The 15,128-nt window shown below is 41.9% G+C and overlaps 1 protein-coding gene across 2 annotated transcripts in view; it reads left to right on the top strand.

Moving 5' to 3' along the window:
* Positions 1 to 261: 261 nt before the first annotated feature.
* The window catches only part of Cep57l1 (centrosomal protein 57 like 1), a 53,631-nt gene continuing 38,764 nt past the window's right edge, over positions 262 to 15,128 (top strand). For both annotated transcript variants that reach the window (XM_040728395.1, XM_005073228.4), the window contains exon 1: positions 262 to 602. In XM_040728395.1, the coding sequence (XP_040584329.1) occupies positions 483 to 602 (120 nt within the window). In that variant the 5' untranslated portion in view covers positions 262 to 482. The remainder of the gene's footprint in view (positions 603 to 15,128) is intronic.

Raw genomic sequence — 15,128 nt, forward strand, 5'->3', positions numbered from 1 at the left:
GGGTCCTCACCCCCAGCCCCTCCCCTGTCCCCGCCCGGGACCGCCAGGAGCCGCCCCTGCCCCATGCCTGCCTCTCCGCCCAGGACTCGCGACCCGCCGAGGCAGCCACAGGGAAGAGCCCCGCCCTCGGGCCGAGCACCTCCGGACCCCAAGTCCGCCGCGCGCCGCCAACCCATGCCGGCTGCTGCGCGTGCGCGCCGCCGGGGGCTGGGGTGGGGTGGCGGCGCATGCGCCCTCGGCGGCGATTTCCGTTCCCGACGTTTGGTGGCGCTGGCCTGAAGAAGGGAAGGGGGAAAAGGGAAAGTAAGGAGCACAAATGCCAGGAGATGTGTATCGCGCGAGAAAGACACGACAAATAAAGGGCTCGATGGTATCCCTAATAGAATGGGGTATAGTTGAAGATTAACCTAAATTGTGACGGCAAGACCCCAGAGTCGGTAGGCAGGGCGTCTTGGCGCTGGCTTTTGGGAAATGTAGTTGCAATGCTGCCGACGGCGTCTGTTTGCGACAGAAACTACAACCCCCACATGCCACCGCAGCACTTGCCGCTGCCGGCGAACCAACGGTTCTGGAGGCCAGGGTTCACTGAGAACGTCCATCTGGTAAGCGCGGTAGGCTTGGCGGTGACCTGTTCGTTTAAAGTGTTTTTCCTTTCTCCATTTCCTCCGGAATTCTGGAGCCGAAGCCATCTGGGATTGCTGCCTTTTAGGCCAGTGCCTTTCCCCAGTGCGTTGCGGGGAGAGAAGTGCAGGTGCCCAACACCTTCTCGGTGGGTGACTGAGGCGAGGGTTTGACGATCACAATCTGAAAGGTCGAGGAGCAGCTTAAGCCAGACAAACAGGGAAAGGCTCCATGCTGCTGCCTCCGCAGGCCTCTCGCCTGTGAATCCGTGCTGGCTGGACTGGGGATCCCTGTGCTCCGCAATTGCACTTTTGCTCTCCCACGGATTTTTGTGCTGCATTTCCTCAGTCAAATAGAATCCGAAGGAGAGCTCTGAAAGCAAGTCCGTGTTGTGAGAGACTGAAAAGAACGCCCAGTGTTAGGTTTGAAGTCTAACAGGTTTTGAAAGGTTCTGTATGAAAAGAAGCCTACAAAAACCTCCCAAATTTATTATCTTTGAATGATTCAGTTATTTCTCTAAAGGTGTTTTGAAGTCATTATACTTGAGAAAACTCAGGTTTGGAAGGCTTGTAGTAGACTGGTAATCAGATTAAATTTTAATCCTTTGCTTTGCTGAGTAAGTTTAGTCATAAAATATTAACCAGGACTTAGAGAGATTACTCAACAGTTAAGAACACTTGTCCTTACAGAGGACTGGGTTCGATTCTCAGCACCCACGTGGCAGCTCACAACCATGCTTAAATACAGTTCCAGAGGACCTGATGCTGTCTTCTGACCTGGGCAAACACCAGGCATCCATGGGGTCACCATCATACATGCAACCAGCACAATCGTACATAAAATAAATTAACAAACAAACTAATTGGGCCTTGAGTATGGATAACAGTGAAAAGGATACACCCTCATCTTATTAGTGTGTAAAACAAATGTATAAATCCACAGTTGTAATACCGTTTAATATTGTTGGAGTGGCTAGAGGAACATTTAGCCTGGCCTTGGAAGTCTTCATCCCAAGGGAGATAAAGACCAAAAGAACAGCATTGAGGCTTCAGCCAACTAGTATTTGCTGAGTATCTTCGGTGTAATAGGACATCATTGAGCAGTATGCCCCTAAGGTCAGAGCTTGTATTCTAAGAAGAGACAGAAAGTAAGTGATGGAGAATACATGTGAAATGATGACAGCCAATTGGGAAGTAATGGAGAGTGCTTGGTTGTGGGGGGTGGGAAGGTTCCTTTTTCTGTCTGAGGAGGATTGTTGCTGGGCCACACAAGCTGGTTGCCTGCCACCTCAGGACAGTTGTTAGATGAGCTCGCAGGGTGGGATCACCTATATTCAAAGGCCTGCAGTACTGAGAGGGTAGAGGGATGGAGCTTCTAGTCTCAAAGCTTGAGGGGATCTAAAGGTTGTTTTGTTTGCAGGCTTTTCCAATTACTTATCTGCAAGTTAATTTATATGCTTTGCAGTAATTGAGGGAACAGCAGATACTGTTTGTCGTAGAAATAAAGAAAGGAGGGAGTTGCTGACGTCACTGGCTGTTGTGGATTCTAAAGATGATCCCATAGCTGGCATCATGATCATCTAAGTGGGGCTTACTTCAGTCTAAGCACTAAGGAAAGAAGGAAGGAATGGGCAGAGACGTTGTGGAAGGACTGGGTCAGAGGAACCTGAGTTACAGAACTAATTGGAAATAAGCCCCCAGTGGTGTATATCTGCCGTCCCTTACTGGGGAAGTGAAGGCAGGAGTTTGAAGACAGCCTGGGACCTTGTTTCACAGGAAGCAAACCAGTAGAACAAAAGGAAGGGATTGCCACTTGCTGTCATGGAAAAGTGTGCACATTTGTATATGAGAGGGTAGAGGGCAGTATATTGGCCACTTGTCTTGGGATATAGAAGAGAAATGAGGAAGACTTAGCTGTAGTTTGAGGTTTCTTGTAATGTTTGATTACACTCCTTGAAGTTCAATGTATTTGGAGTTATTGGCAGGTGTGATTCTGAAGGAGCAGCCAGCTTAGAGGGGAAAACCCCCAATGTGTTGTCCTAGAAGCAAAATGAAGAAAGTTCAGAATGATTCTGTTAAATGTTCTAGGCCCAATGAAATGAGAACTGACCACTACGTTTGTCAGTGTAGAGATTAAATAGAGGTTATAGGAAGGCATTGCTTTGGACTTGGGCTCTTGTGCTGCCCCACCCCCAACCCCCAGATCAGATAAAAAGAAAAAAAAAATCAAAATGGCCATCCCTGCTAATGTTACACATATCCAAACTGAAGCTAAGTTGTTACTTTGCCTGAGAAGTCAGGAGAATGAGAGGAAATGGAATTTCCCAAATTAGCCATTTGGTATGACATCCGTGTTCCTTCTGCATTGATCCCTACATTCTTTAGTCCTTCCAAATAATAACATGAAGTGATCTGATGCTAACTAGTTACTTCCTTGTGTGCTGTCTCTCTGCCCTGACCTTTGGCAGAAAGTTACTTGAAAATGACCAGTCTGCTCTGGCTGTTTCTGCTCTGTGTTTTAGCCTCTCTAGCTACAAAGCTACATTCTCTGCCACCCACTGAAACATTCAGCTTATTTTATGGACTTGAAAATAAAGATGATTTAAGGCTTTTAAATTGTAACTTTGTTGTTTGAGAAGACCATTGACTGTGTTGATAAGAGACACAGAATCTCTGTTTCCTTTGTCTAGACTACCACATCATGTCTTTGACTCGTCTTCCTTTGAAGATCTTAGCTCAACTATTTTTTTGCTCAAAGACATGTCTCTAATTAGAGAAAGAAACAAATTTGCTCTTACTACGGCATGTATCTTTATTGGCTAATGTGTTACAAATGCATTCAATTACATTTTCCACAATATGATTGGCGCCTGGCCCTGTAAAGGCTGAATACCTGAGAGCAGCTAGTGTCTGGTTCACTCAGCCTGATTCCAACACAGACTCAACAGATGCTTGACGTTTGTTGTGTGTGCTGGCCCTTGTTTGATATCTCAGCACTCCGATACAGGAGGATCAGAAGTTCAAGACCAGCTTGAGTTACTTAGCAAGACCTTGTTTGGGGAAAGGTGAATAAGCATTGTACCAATGGGTGAAAACACTTTCTCACAGTAATTTCAAAAGTACTACATATTGTTTATGAAAAAGGCTAGGTGGCTGATAGGTGGAAGAAAGTATATAATGAAAGCATTTTAGAAAAAATGTCTATTTTTATGAGATATTTATTAAGATATCTGCAGAGCAAACAATTCTTAAACTGTGATTAAGTGAAACCAACTTCATAAAAATGCCAAGACCAAATCATCCACAGATCTCAACTACAAGATCACCTCTTCATCTGTTCTTCTCTTTCCTAGCAAACTCTTTCAGATGTCATAGTAGAATTTATCTCCCTCGAGTATTTCGTTCACTTACAGATTCTTGCACATTTTCATCCTTGCCTACGGTGTCATCACTCATTAACCATAGTTTGCTGAGTCCTGCCGTGTTGTAATACCATTTTTAAATACCATCCACCCACTGGCCTACTCTGCAACAGCTGGCCTACCTAACATTTTAACACCAGGAAACAGTTCTTTTGTTTTTCTTTTTAGGATGATTTTAATTAAAATAACAAGCTCTAAGATCTCTGGGCAATGCTCTAAAATAGAGTAAAAACTAGCACCAGTGTTAGTTGCATATCCTACTGGTGTGCAAGTGGTCCCTTTAATGAGAGCAAAGGCTCTGTGGTGGCCATTCTTTGTCAGCTTCACTACATCTGGAATTAACTGAAAACCCAGTGACTGGGCACATCTTGGAAGGATTTTTAGTTAATTGTAGTATTTGAGTTCAGAAATCAGCCTAAATCTGGGCCACACCGTCTCACAGCAGCCCATAGAAAGGACTGGGAAGAAAGACACTTCTGCCTGTCACCTGCTCGTCCTCATTCTCACTGGCAAGTTTTTCTAGCCCGCTGCCGAGGCATTGCAGCCTGCTTCTTTGGAATTCCAAAGATGTACAATAAAGACAGCTGAGACGTCCATCCTAGTGGATGGAGAACTATTGGATTCTTAGACTTTCCACTGAGAGACAGCCATTGTTGGACTAGCTGTGTGTGTGTATACATGTGTGTGTCTGTGTGTGTGGCTCTCTAGAAGTTTCCATGTGATTCTACACCCACCTTCCCCCCCCTTTAAAAAAAAAGAAGTCCTTACTGAAAGGAAGAAACTGAGGCACAGAGGTAAAGGGACTGAAATGAGATTAGACTGTAGGGGAGACGCATGGGAACTGGGTTCAGAAACCCATCATTCCTCTGGAAAGGGCAAAGCTAGCCTGTGAGGTACATATCTGTGATCTCAGCACTTGGGAACTGGAATAGGAGTTTCAGGGCCTTGTGCACTCCATGCAAAACTTGATAAGTTATTAAAATAGTTGGAAATACCTGCCAAGTAAATAGCATATTGGTTTTCCTGCTCGGTTTTTTTTTTTTTCTTCCTGTAGGAAATTTACACGAGAAACTATCATTCCTTGGAACTTATCAACAAGAGAAAAGAAGGTCACTTAATACTGTTAAGTATTAAATTCAGGGCCAGCTTGGCCTACAAGAGACCATGTCCCAAGGGAGAGTGAAACTTACTGCTAAGAAATGTGGTGCTCACCCAAATAAAATAGAATTGCATTAATTTTTAAAAATGTAGCCCTGCATGTTTTGTCCAGTTGGAAGATAGGTTGAGCATAAAGTTCAGTGGTAGCTTAGCATGTACTCATGCCCAGGGTTCAGTCTCCAACACTATAAGAAGAAAAAGCAGGAAGGATGGTTAGGAGCAGTTCACATTGTGCTCATCTGTATTCCCTGCTAAGTGCAAGACTTGGACTGAAAGGCTGCTTGAAGCTAGAATTTCCAGACCAACCTCTCAGAGCCAGCACAGGACTCTGTGTATAAAAGTCTGAAAAGATATGGCTACTTTACCAGAATTGTGCACTAGTCAGGGAGAAACTGACCTTCAGGATGCCTCAAACCTGGACATTCATTATGAAATTCATTGATGAAATAGAATGAAATCAATGGAACTCATTGCTAAAAACAACAAAATAGGGCTCCTAACTCATGTGGGCTTAGAAACACAATCTTGGCTAATATACAAGAATTGTAAGATACACACACAAATACATGCATTAATACATGATGGTAAATTTATCAGGATGATAATTTATTAACATACGTGCCTGCCAAGTAAATAGCATATTGGTTTTCTTGCTAGGTTTTTTTTTTCCTTCCTGTAGGAAATTTACACAAGAAACTATCATGTTGCTGTGGAACTTCGAATCAACAAGAGAGATGTAGTATATGCCGTGGTCACTTAATCCTGTTAAACTGTGAGAAGCCTCCATGGCAGAGCGAGCGTGGGCTGCCTCCCCTGACCTTTTGAGCTGTGTTTTCTCAGCTTCCATTCCTCTTTAAGGGAAGACCTCTGTGGCTGGACTTTTTTGTCAGGACTGTTGGCTCCCCAGTAAGGACGTGGAGACATAATTGTAAAAGCTCAGCCTTACCTTAGGTTTGTTTCTAACTAGCTCATAACTTAAGTTAATCTTTATTTTCTAATCTACATTCTTCCACATGTGTGTACCTCATCTCCATTTGGCCATCCTGGTAATCCTGTGTCTGGCTGGCGACTCTACCCTCCCAGAGCTCTCTCTGTCCAGAAATCCCTGCTATACTTCCTGCCCAGTTATTGGCCATTTACCTTTTTATTAAACCAATTACAGTGACATATTTTTACATGGTATAACCAAACATCTTGCAACAGAGTCCTTAGTTCAAACTCATTCATATTGCAGTCTAGTTTCTGTGCCTCTGTGAGCAGATTTTGCATACATAAACACACTGGTTCACTGCGTAGTTGGCTCTTTAATGACAAGTTTTTTTGTGTTTGTTTGGTTGGTTGGTTGGTTTTTCGAGACATGTTTTCTCTGTGTAGCTTTGGAGCCTGTCCTGGAACCAGCTTTTGTAGACCAGGCTGATCTTGAACTCACAGAGATCCACCTGCCTTTGTCTCCCAAGTGCTGGGATTAAAGGTATACACCACCACCTGGCTGAATGACAAGGATGGTAGCAGGCTTTGAACCTATGGCCTTGTGCATGTTGGTGTTCAGCTCTGGCCCAGATTGTGATTATTTTGTGGTACTGAGGGGTTGAACCTAGGGCATCTACATTCTGTGAAAGCGCTCTACTACTGAGTGATGTTATCCCTAGCCCTCTTCTCTTTTCATTTTCAGACAGATGTTTAGCTGTTCAGGCTGGCCTTGATCTGGCTAGGTGGAGGCCAGCCTGGGCTATGTGAAAAACAATCTTAAGTGTATCAGACTAACTGTGATAATACTATGGACTGTCACCGTTTCAGAGCCTACTCTGGTTGCTGTTGTGGTGAACTGGACTGGGAATATCCACTGCAATGTTTGGGAAGCCAAGCCCATCCAGCAAGCTTGTAGTCCCAGCCACCTGGGAGGCAGAAGGGTCTCTCGAGCCCAGGAGTTGGAGGCCCCGTCATCAGTACACTTCATGTTATTAATGATTTGCATATGAACAGTCATTCCTTCTAGTAAATCCTATGTCACAGTAAAAAGTGACCTCCTTCCTGTGTCACAAGGGAGAAAAATGTTTACAATACATTGCATACATGCATGACATTGTCCAAAATTTATAATTTAAGACATGATCCCTTGTGTCTCTAACCTGCTTTCTATGTTGCATGATACAATACGTTGTAAAATACAATACAATACATAACCAACAAAGTAAGTGTCAACGAGAAACTGCCTGTTTATGCCAGTGAGCTTCTAGTCAGCAACTGGTAGGTAGATTGTTGGGAGGGAGGAGACAGAAGTTACATGACATGGGATTTGGTGCTCCTCACCCCATGTTGTTTAAGGATTAACTGTAATAGTGATTTTTGCCCCTTCCCCAGTGTCAAAAGATAAATTTTCAACAAATTTAGAGAAATGGGCTGTCTTTATTTGTGATCATGAGGCCGGTAAAACCCTGCAATACTGAGCTTGGCAGAACTGGGGTTTTTATAAAGTGGCTTGAGTGGCAGCAAGGAAAAAAAGCAGGCCTGCTCTCCTTCAGGTGTCACCTCATAAGGGTGGCAGCAGGCGGGACCTCCTCATGCTGGGCAAACCTGGCCTTTGTGGAGAGTCATCTGATGTATTCTTCTCTTGACTAAAGAGCTCATTTCTTTGAAAATGTATGGTAATTAAGAATAAAAGTATTGTAAAATGTTCAGTTAGAGAACTTTTGTGGATATAAGTTTTCAGCCCAAGGCTGGTTCATACAGTGACCCTACGTTTAACTTTGTAAGAAACAGCTGCTGCCCCAGCAAATGAGAGTCTGTTGCTCCACATCGTTGGCAGGACAGTTATCTTCAGTTAGCCAGTCCCCAGTGGCACTGGGACATTTACTGTGCTGGCTTCCACCTGCCTGTCTTCTTTGGTGGGGTTTCTGAAGACCTTTGCTTACTTTTTAGTTGGACTGTGTGTTGTATAAAGAATTCTTTTGTCTTAGAAGCCTGTTCTTGCAAATGTTTTCTCTATGTCTGGCTTGCCTGTCTTTCATGTTCTTAAGGCTTTCCTTTGTAAATGGTTTTAAATTTTAATGAAATCCAGTTTAACAATGTTATTTTTCATATGTTGTGCTTTTAGTGTTGTATCTAAAATGTCGTCATACCCAAGGTCAACTAGATTTTCTGTTACCTTCTACAAGTTTTAAAGTTTAGTGTTTTACATGAAGGTCTGTGATCCACCTTGAGCTGACTTTTTGAGAAAATTTAGTTTTTGCGTTTAAATATGTTTACTAAAGTTTCTACTGGGTCTGAAATTATTGTTACCAAATAATAAAACTAAAAACAAAAAGCAAAGTAAAAACCCAGTTTACCAACCCCTTACAGCTATATGAAGTGTCATTCTTGGCAGGGAAGCTTGAGGTCAGTCTCCAGTATAGCTGAAACACTGGGGACAGCACTCACAGTTCTGTCAGGCCATCCTGTGTCGTCTGTTATTAACTGACAGGTGCTTGTGTGCTATCAGTCCAGGCTGTTGTGTCTTCTAGTTCCCTGCTTTGTCACGGAGGTTTACAAAAATCTGCCTGTAGCCTCCCCACGTTGCCTAAGTAACAAACGGTTTTGCTCAAAATGTTTCCTTGGTATTTCATCTTTTGACTTGCTGAAAACTGTCTTGTCAATGTCAGTTAAGTTGTGTGTGTGTTGGGGGGGAGGAGTGCTCATGCACGTGCGCTCTAGTACATGCATGTTGTACAAGTGAATCATAAAATTTTACTCTTAGACTTGAAATTTTAGATTTTAATGTTTTATCAGTTTAATTCCTTAGCAGTATTGATTTCAAAATTGTTCACAATTCTCCTTTCTAGTCTCAACACCATTCTCTCTCTTCCTGTTACTGCCATCCACATGGTTAAATTAATAACCCACATTCACAACCATACCGTGTCTTCTTTTGTGTGTGTGTCTTTGGTGTTTCCAAATTTGTGTCTTTGACTATTTGTCTAAATTTCCTGTTTCTAGCATATGTTAATGGATAGAATCTTTGAAAACAAAAATTCTTAAGTCTGTGCTCACTTTGCCTTTCTGGAAAGATGTGTTTACCAACTATACCTTCCATATACGTACAATCTAAGACAGATTTTTTACAAAAATGAATACACAAATGTCCAAACAAAGCTCTGAAAACTCCAGTAATGGTATGAGCTCTCTACCGTCTGCAATGAACAGTGTTAGTATGTTAGCTCCCTTGGTTTTGTGTTATTTTTCCCAATGAAAAGGGAGCATTACATACAGTGTCTGCCTGTCCTTGTTTTCTAACAATTTCACACAGATGATATATTAGGGTAACCATCTTCTTCTAACTTGCTTTTCTCTCCACTCAACAAGGGCTCCAGAGTTTGTCTATGTTGTTATTGTGTATTGGGTTTTAATTTTAGATGCTGTATAATGTTTCACTATATGAATAGAAAACAGTTTACTTTCCAAGTTCTGATCAATATGTATGTATGTATGTATGTGTATGTGTTTTAGTTGCAAGCGCCTTCCCAGAGAGTAGAGTGTCTGTTCCCAGGGATGCCCATCCTCCCGAGCCTCCCCAGTGTTTAGCCTTGACAAGCTTCTTTGTGAGACTTCCTGCCAATCTAATTAGTGAGCAGTGCTCTTCTAAGTGTTACTTTCTTAATGTTGGTAGTAAGTAAGTTGACCTCTCTGAATTCCTAAACTCCACCAATTCTCCTGCCTCAACGTCCTAAATAGTTGGGAACTGCTTATTGTGGTTTTAATTTGCATTTTCCTGATGAGTTGAGCTGCTTCTGTTTTTTCCTTCTTTTTTGTATTCATGTTTGTCTCTAATCTCTGTTTAGTGCTTCTAGTTCCCTGCTTTGTCATGAAGGCTTACAAAAATCTGCCTGTAGCCTCCCCACGTTGCCTAAGTAACAAACAGTTTTGCTCAAAATGTTTCCTTGGTATTTCATCTTTTGACTTGCTGAAAACTGTCTTGTCAATGTCAGCCAAGGTGTGTTTGTGTGTGTGTGTTTGTGTGTGTGTTTGTGTGTGTGTGTTCAGACTGTCAATGGTATGTCTGTTATATAAAAGGTTGAATTTTAATATGGATTTATCAGTATAGTTTCCCCTTATTCCTTATATTCTCTCTCTTACTATTGAGCAGGCTCAATATGTAGTTCAGGCTAGCCTTGAACTCATGATCTTCCTGCCTCAGTTCCAGAGCACTGGAACCAAGCCATGTACTACCAGGCTTGGCTCATTGTACTTAATTTTTAATTGCAGATAGTCTTATTAAAGGAATGTCTTCTTGCTTAAAGTCAGACACACATTCTTTCTTTTCTTCTGGAGCAGCTACTTATCCCTTGTCCATATGTGGGTAAGTCTTTTGGAATGTGTGTTTGTGTAGATATGTCTAGTTTGACAGTATGGATAACATCTTATACTAGCATATGTTCTAAACAGCCAATTATTTCCCCGTAAAAATACTTTATTTTTCATGAACACATTTCCGTATTTAGGAGTCTGTTTCTAGACTATTCTGTTCTGTGGGTTTCACAACAGTCTCAGTAGTCTATTTTTATTTGGCATTACCCCCAAAACTATAGGAGCTGAAATACCAAATAAAAATAGATGGGGTTTTGAATGTAGCTCAAGTTGACCTTTCAATTGGCAATCCTCTATCATGCCTCAGACCAAGATTACAGGTATATGACATCATGTCCAGCTAAACAAAGTTTCTTTTTTTTAGGGGGGGGTTGAGACAGGGTTTCTCTGTATAGCTTTAGAGCCTGTCCTGGAACTCACTCTGTAGATCAGGCTGGCCTTGAACTCACAGAAGTCTGCCTCTGCCTCCCAAGTGCTGGGATTAAAGGCATGTGCCACCAATGCCAGACTAAACAAACATTCTTAAAATTACATTTTCTTAACGAATTGTCTAGTTTATCTTACAGTTTTTATGTAGACAGTCATATTTCATGCATTTAAAATTACATTCATTCTTTTTATACCCACATACATGTTTCTATTTTTTTTCCAGAAGTCTCAGTTCAGCAGTAACTACTAATAGTAAGTTCTCAGTTGTGAAAGGCAGCTGAGTTCCCACTATACCTCCAATGCCACTTCTACATTTCAAGTGTCTGAGTTAGTCTCTTCACCTTGTCTAAATGAGAACTCGATAATTTAGTTGTAATTTTTAAAACGTATTAGTGTGTGTTTATGATCTGTGCGTGTGCGTGTGGCACATGTGTCCCAAGCATGTTTGAAGTCACAGGACGACTTTAGAGAGGCTCTCTTCTTCGCTGTGGCTTCCAGGACTGCCTCAGATCGTCTGGCTTGGGCAGCAAGCACTTTTACCCTCTACGCTATCTCACCTACGCAACTTAAAATTTTTTTAAATGTATTTTTTCCTGAGCTTATGAAGTTGACTTAAGAAATTTTACTAGGTCTGGTTTTTGTTTGATTTGTTTTTGCCTAATGGTTTTTAGTGGGTTGTAGGTCTGTACTCTTTAGTACAACCACGGGTATATTTAATTTCTTTTCCGTTTGTGTATGTTGCTGACAGTTGAACCCAGGACCTTCCACAGGCTAAACGATTCTCTACCACAGATCAGCGTCCACATCCTAGTCTTCATTTCTATAGGCCAACTTATGTTTACCATTTTTGCTTTGTATATATGTTTTTTAAAGTTTTACAAACTTATAAAAAACTTGCACATCAAACATACACATCAAAAATAACCAGACTCAGAGTCAACTCAACAAACTTGTGTACAGTAAGAATAGGCATTTGGAATGGGCGCTATTGAGCCTCACATTAGACTTTTGGTTTGTTTTTATGCACTTATCCACCACCAAACACAAAACAACAAAATCCATAGCAGAATAGAACTAGAAAACAACTAGCCCTATCCTCTCTCATAAGCCATATGCACTACCTGTATTCAGTCCTTCCTTATCTCCTTATCTCCTTACCCTAGCCTTTCATGCATGTTACACTGTATCCTCTGTGCCATTCCCATACACACATGCACTTGGCTAGACTGGGAAGAGGAGAGAACATGTGTTCTTGTCTTGCTGAGATTGTGTGATCCTACTTAATATACACCTTAAAGTCCATTTTCCTGAAGTTTGTGGGGTTTTTGCTGTTGTTTTGCTTTGATTTTTGAGGCAGGGTCTTACTGTGTAATCCTGTGTTTTGGAACTCACTCTGTACACCAGGCTGGCCTCAAAATTCAGAGATCCACCTCCCTCGCCGCCCAGGTGCTGAGATTAAAGGTGTGCACCACCATTCCCAGCTTCCTGCAAATTGTTTAACAAGTTTGTCTTTAAATCTGAGTAATAGTAACACGCACACCATATCTATATGTATACATATACATATATATACTTACAGTTACCAACAACAGCTCCACAGCTAGGTGTGGGCTTTTATGCCCAACTCTTGTGTCCATGTTGAACTTGGTACGTCTTGGACTTATACAAGCATGGTATATGCTGTTACAAGCGCTGTGAATTCACATGTGTAGCTGCCATGCTGTGTTCAAAAAGTACTACTTCCTTATAGTCATCCATGTCCTCTTGATGGCAATCAGTCTTCAAGAGTTGCTTTATTTAATTCTGTATCCATTTAGTGAAATAATAGTAGTGGGATTTTCCCTAGGGCCTCTGACCTGTCTAGCCACAGGTTTTTGGATCATGGTGCCAAGATTGGGGTTCATCCTGTGGAGTTTAAAGCCAAGCAGAAAGTGGTTGATTGTGATGTCCATGCCATTATTGCATTAGTGGCCATGTCTTACAAAGCAGTCATTGTTGTAGCTCACTGGGTTCACAGCTGGTTATGACTGGCGATGATTTTTCTCTTCCAGTAATGTGCCTAGCACCTTCCTGCACTAGGAAAGCTAGCTGGTAGACACAATCTTGAGTCATAGAACGTGGAAGAATCAAGCCGGTGTTAACCCGGAAACTTCATTCCTACTCTTTAAGAACTTTTTCCTTTATTTTTCTATGCTGTGAATGGGTGTTCAGCTTGTTTGTGTGTCTGTGCACCACATGTGTGCAGTGCTCACAAAAGCCAGAGACGGCACTGGATTCCCTGGAACCGAAGTTACAGATTGTTGTGAGCTACCATATGGGCTCTGGGAATCGAACTTTGGTCTTTGTGGGGGTTCCTTTTTCCCTCTGGGCCTGTTGGCCACCAGGCCTACAGGGGAAAGAGGCAGATGGGGCAACAGAAAGTTTGGCAGCCCATGAGCACTAATGAAGATAGCATTCCAGAAGATTGATATCGGTGAATCAGGATTGGGGAGCCTGGGAACAAACCCTAATTTGCATTAAGTGGCACACTCCTATCACAAGGCTTAGTGTGTGGCAGTAGTGTCCTACAGCAGAGCTCCTAGAGAAAGTCTTCTCAGCAGGGATCTGTGCCAAGGGTCAAGCTAAAGATGAATCCTGCATCTGGTTTAGAGGCAGCTTTTGATAAGGTCAGTCCTCCAGGCCCAGGGACATTCCCAGGTAAGGGCAGGTAGAGAGCAGGGGGCTTTGCTGGAGGGAGGGAGCTCTGTGCTGTGGAGCTAATGGGACAGCTGCCAGGCCATGGGGAGGCTGAGGACCTGACTAGCCAGCCATGTCTTCCAGCAGTCTTGGAAGGGCGGCCAAACGCTCTTAACCGCTGAGCTGTCTCCAGCCCCTCATTCCTACCTTAATGTTTTTATAGATTCTGTTTTTTCTCAGTTGTAGTTTTCAAAAGCATTGAGAAATTTTTCTAAAACGGAGTTTTCTGATAAGAGAACTAGTCATAGGACAATAACAATTAAGACCATTGTTTAAGTCCTTAAAGGCTCTAGTCATGCTTTCCTCTGAAACAGGGTTAGGTATTGATGGTATTAAAAGCACTAAAAGTATCATATACCAACATTATAATTGGTTAAATATACCTTAATGAGAAAATAACTTACATAAATATTTATATGCTCATTAAAATCATACTTTAATCAAATAATATACATGTTATTACGCTACATTAGATAAAAAGAGCAACCTAAAGAACCTGTATTCCAATCTCAACTTTGGTTAAATGATGGGACTGAACTAATATAAACATGTTAATTTTTATTTGTTTGATTGTTTTGGGGATTGGTTTGTTTTTTGGGGTTTTTTTTTTTTGCTTGTTTTTTTTTTTTGTTTTTTTTTTGAGACAAGGTTTCTCTGTGTCTTTGGAGGCTGTCCTGGAACTTGCTCAGTAGACCAGGTTGGCCTTGAACTCACAGAGATCCACCTATCTCTGCCTCTAGAATGCTGGGATTAAAGGCATGCACCACTCTCGCCCAGCTGTTTTTTGTTTCTTGTGACAGTATCTCTCTACATAGTCCTGGCTGCCTTGGAACTCACTATGTAGTCTAGGATAATATCAAATTGGTAATTTTTTTCCCCAGACAGGGTTTCTCTGTGTAGCTTTGAGTCTGTCCTGGAACTCGATCTGTAGACCAGGCTGGTCTCAAACTCACAGAGATCCATCTGCCTGCCTCTGCCACCCGAGTGCTGGGATCAAAGACTTGCACCACCACCACAAGGCCCAAATTGATAAAATTTACACTGATTTTTATTTCTTAGTGTAATCTTCAAATTCTGTAGAATGAGCATTTATTATTTTTTAAATGAAGAGTATGTAAATAATTTTTTGTCTGTCAACTGTCTTTCTGGACACACTCTAGTGCCTGAGCTAGCTAACACAGTGAAGTATCACAGGCTAATATATAATTTAACTATGAGAAACTAGCAGTATTCATATACAAAAAGTATTGTCTATGATTGAACTTACCATGGTGCATGCCTCTTTTTAGCCTTGCTGTTTTGTCTTTCTGTGTATTTTATTAACTGTAATTTGTAACTATAGCAAGTTCTCATCTAAGGGGGCAAAGCTGGGTGTTGCTTTGCTTTGCTCTGTTTTGAGGTGGGCCAAGTACCTCCAGACTGG

The sequence above is a fragment of the Mesocricetus auratus genome, unplaced genomic scaffold, assembly GCF_017639785.1.
Source record: "Mesocricetus auratus isolate SY011 unplaced genomic scaffold, BCM_Maur_2.0 Super-Scaffold_100018, whole genome shotgun sequence".
Lineage (NCBI taxonomy): Eukaryota > Metazoa > Chordata > Mammalia > Rodentia > Cricetidae > Mesocricetus > Mesocricetus auratus.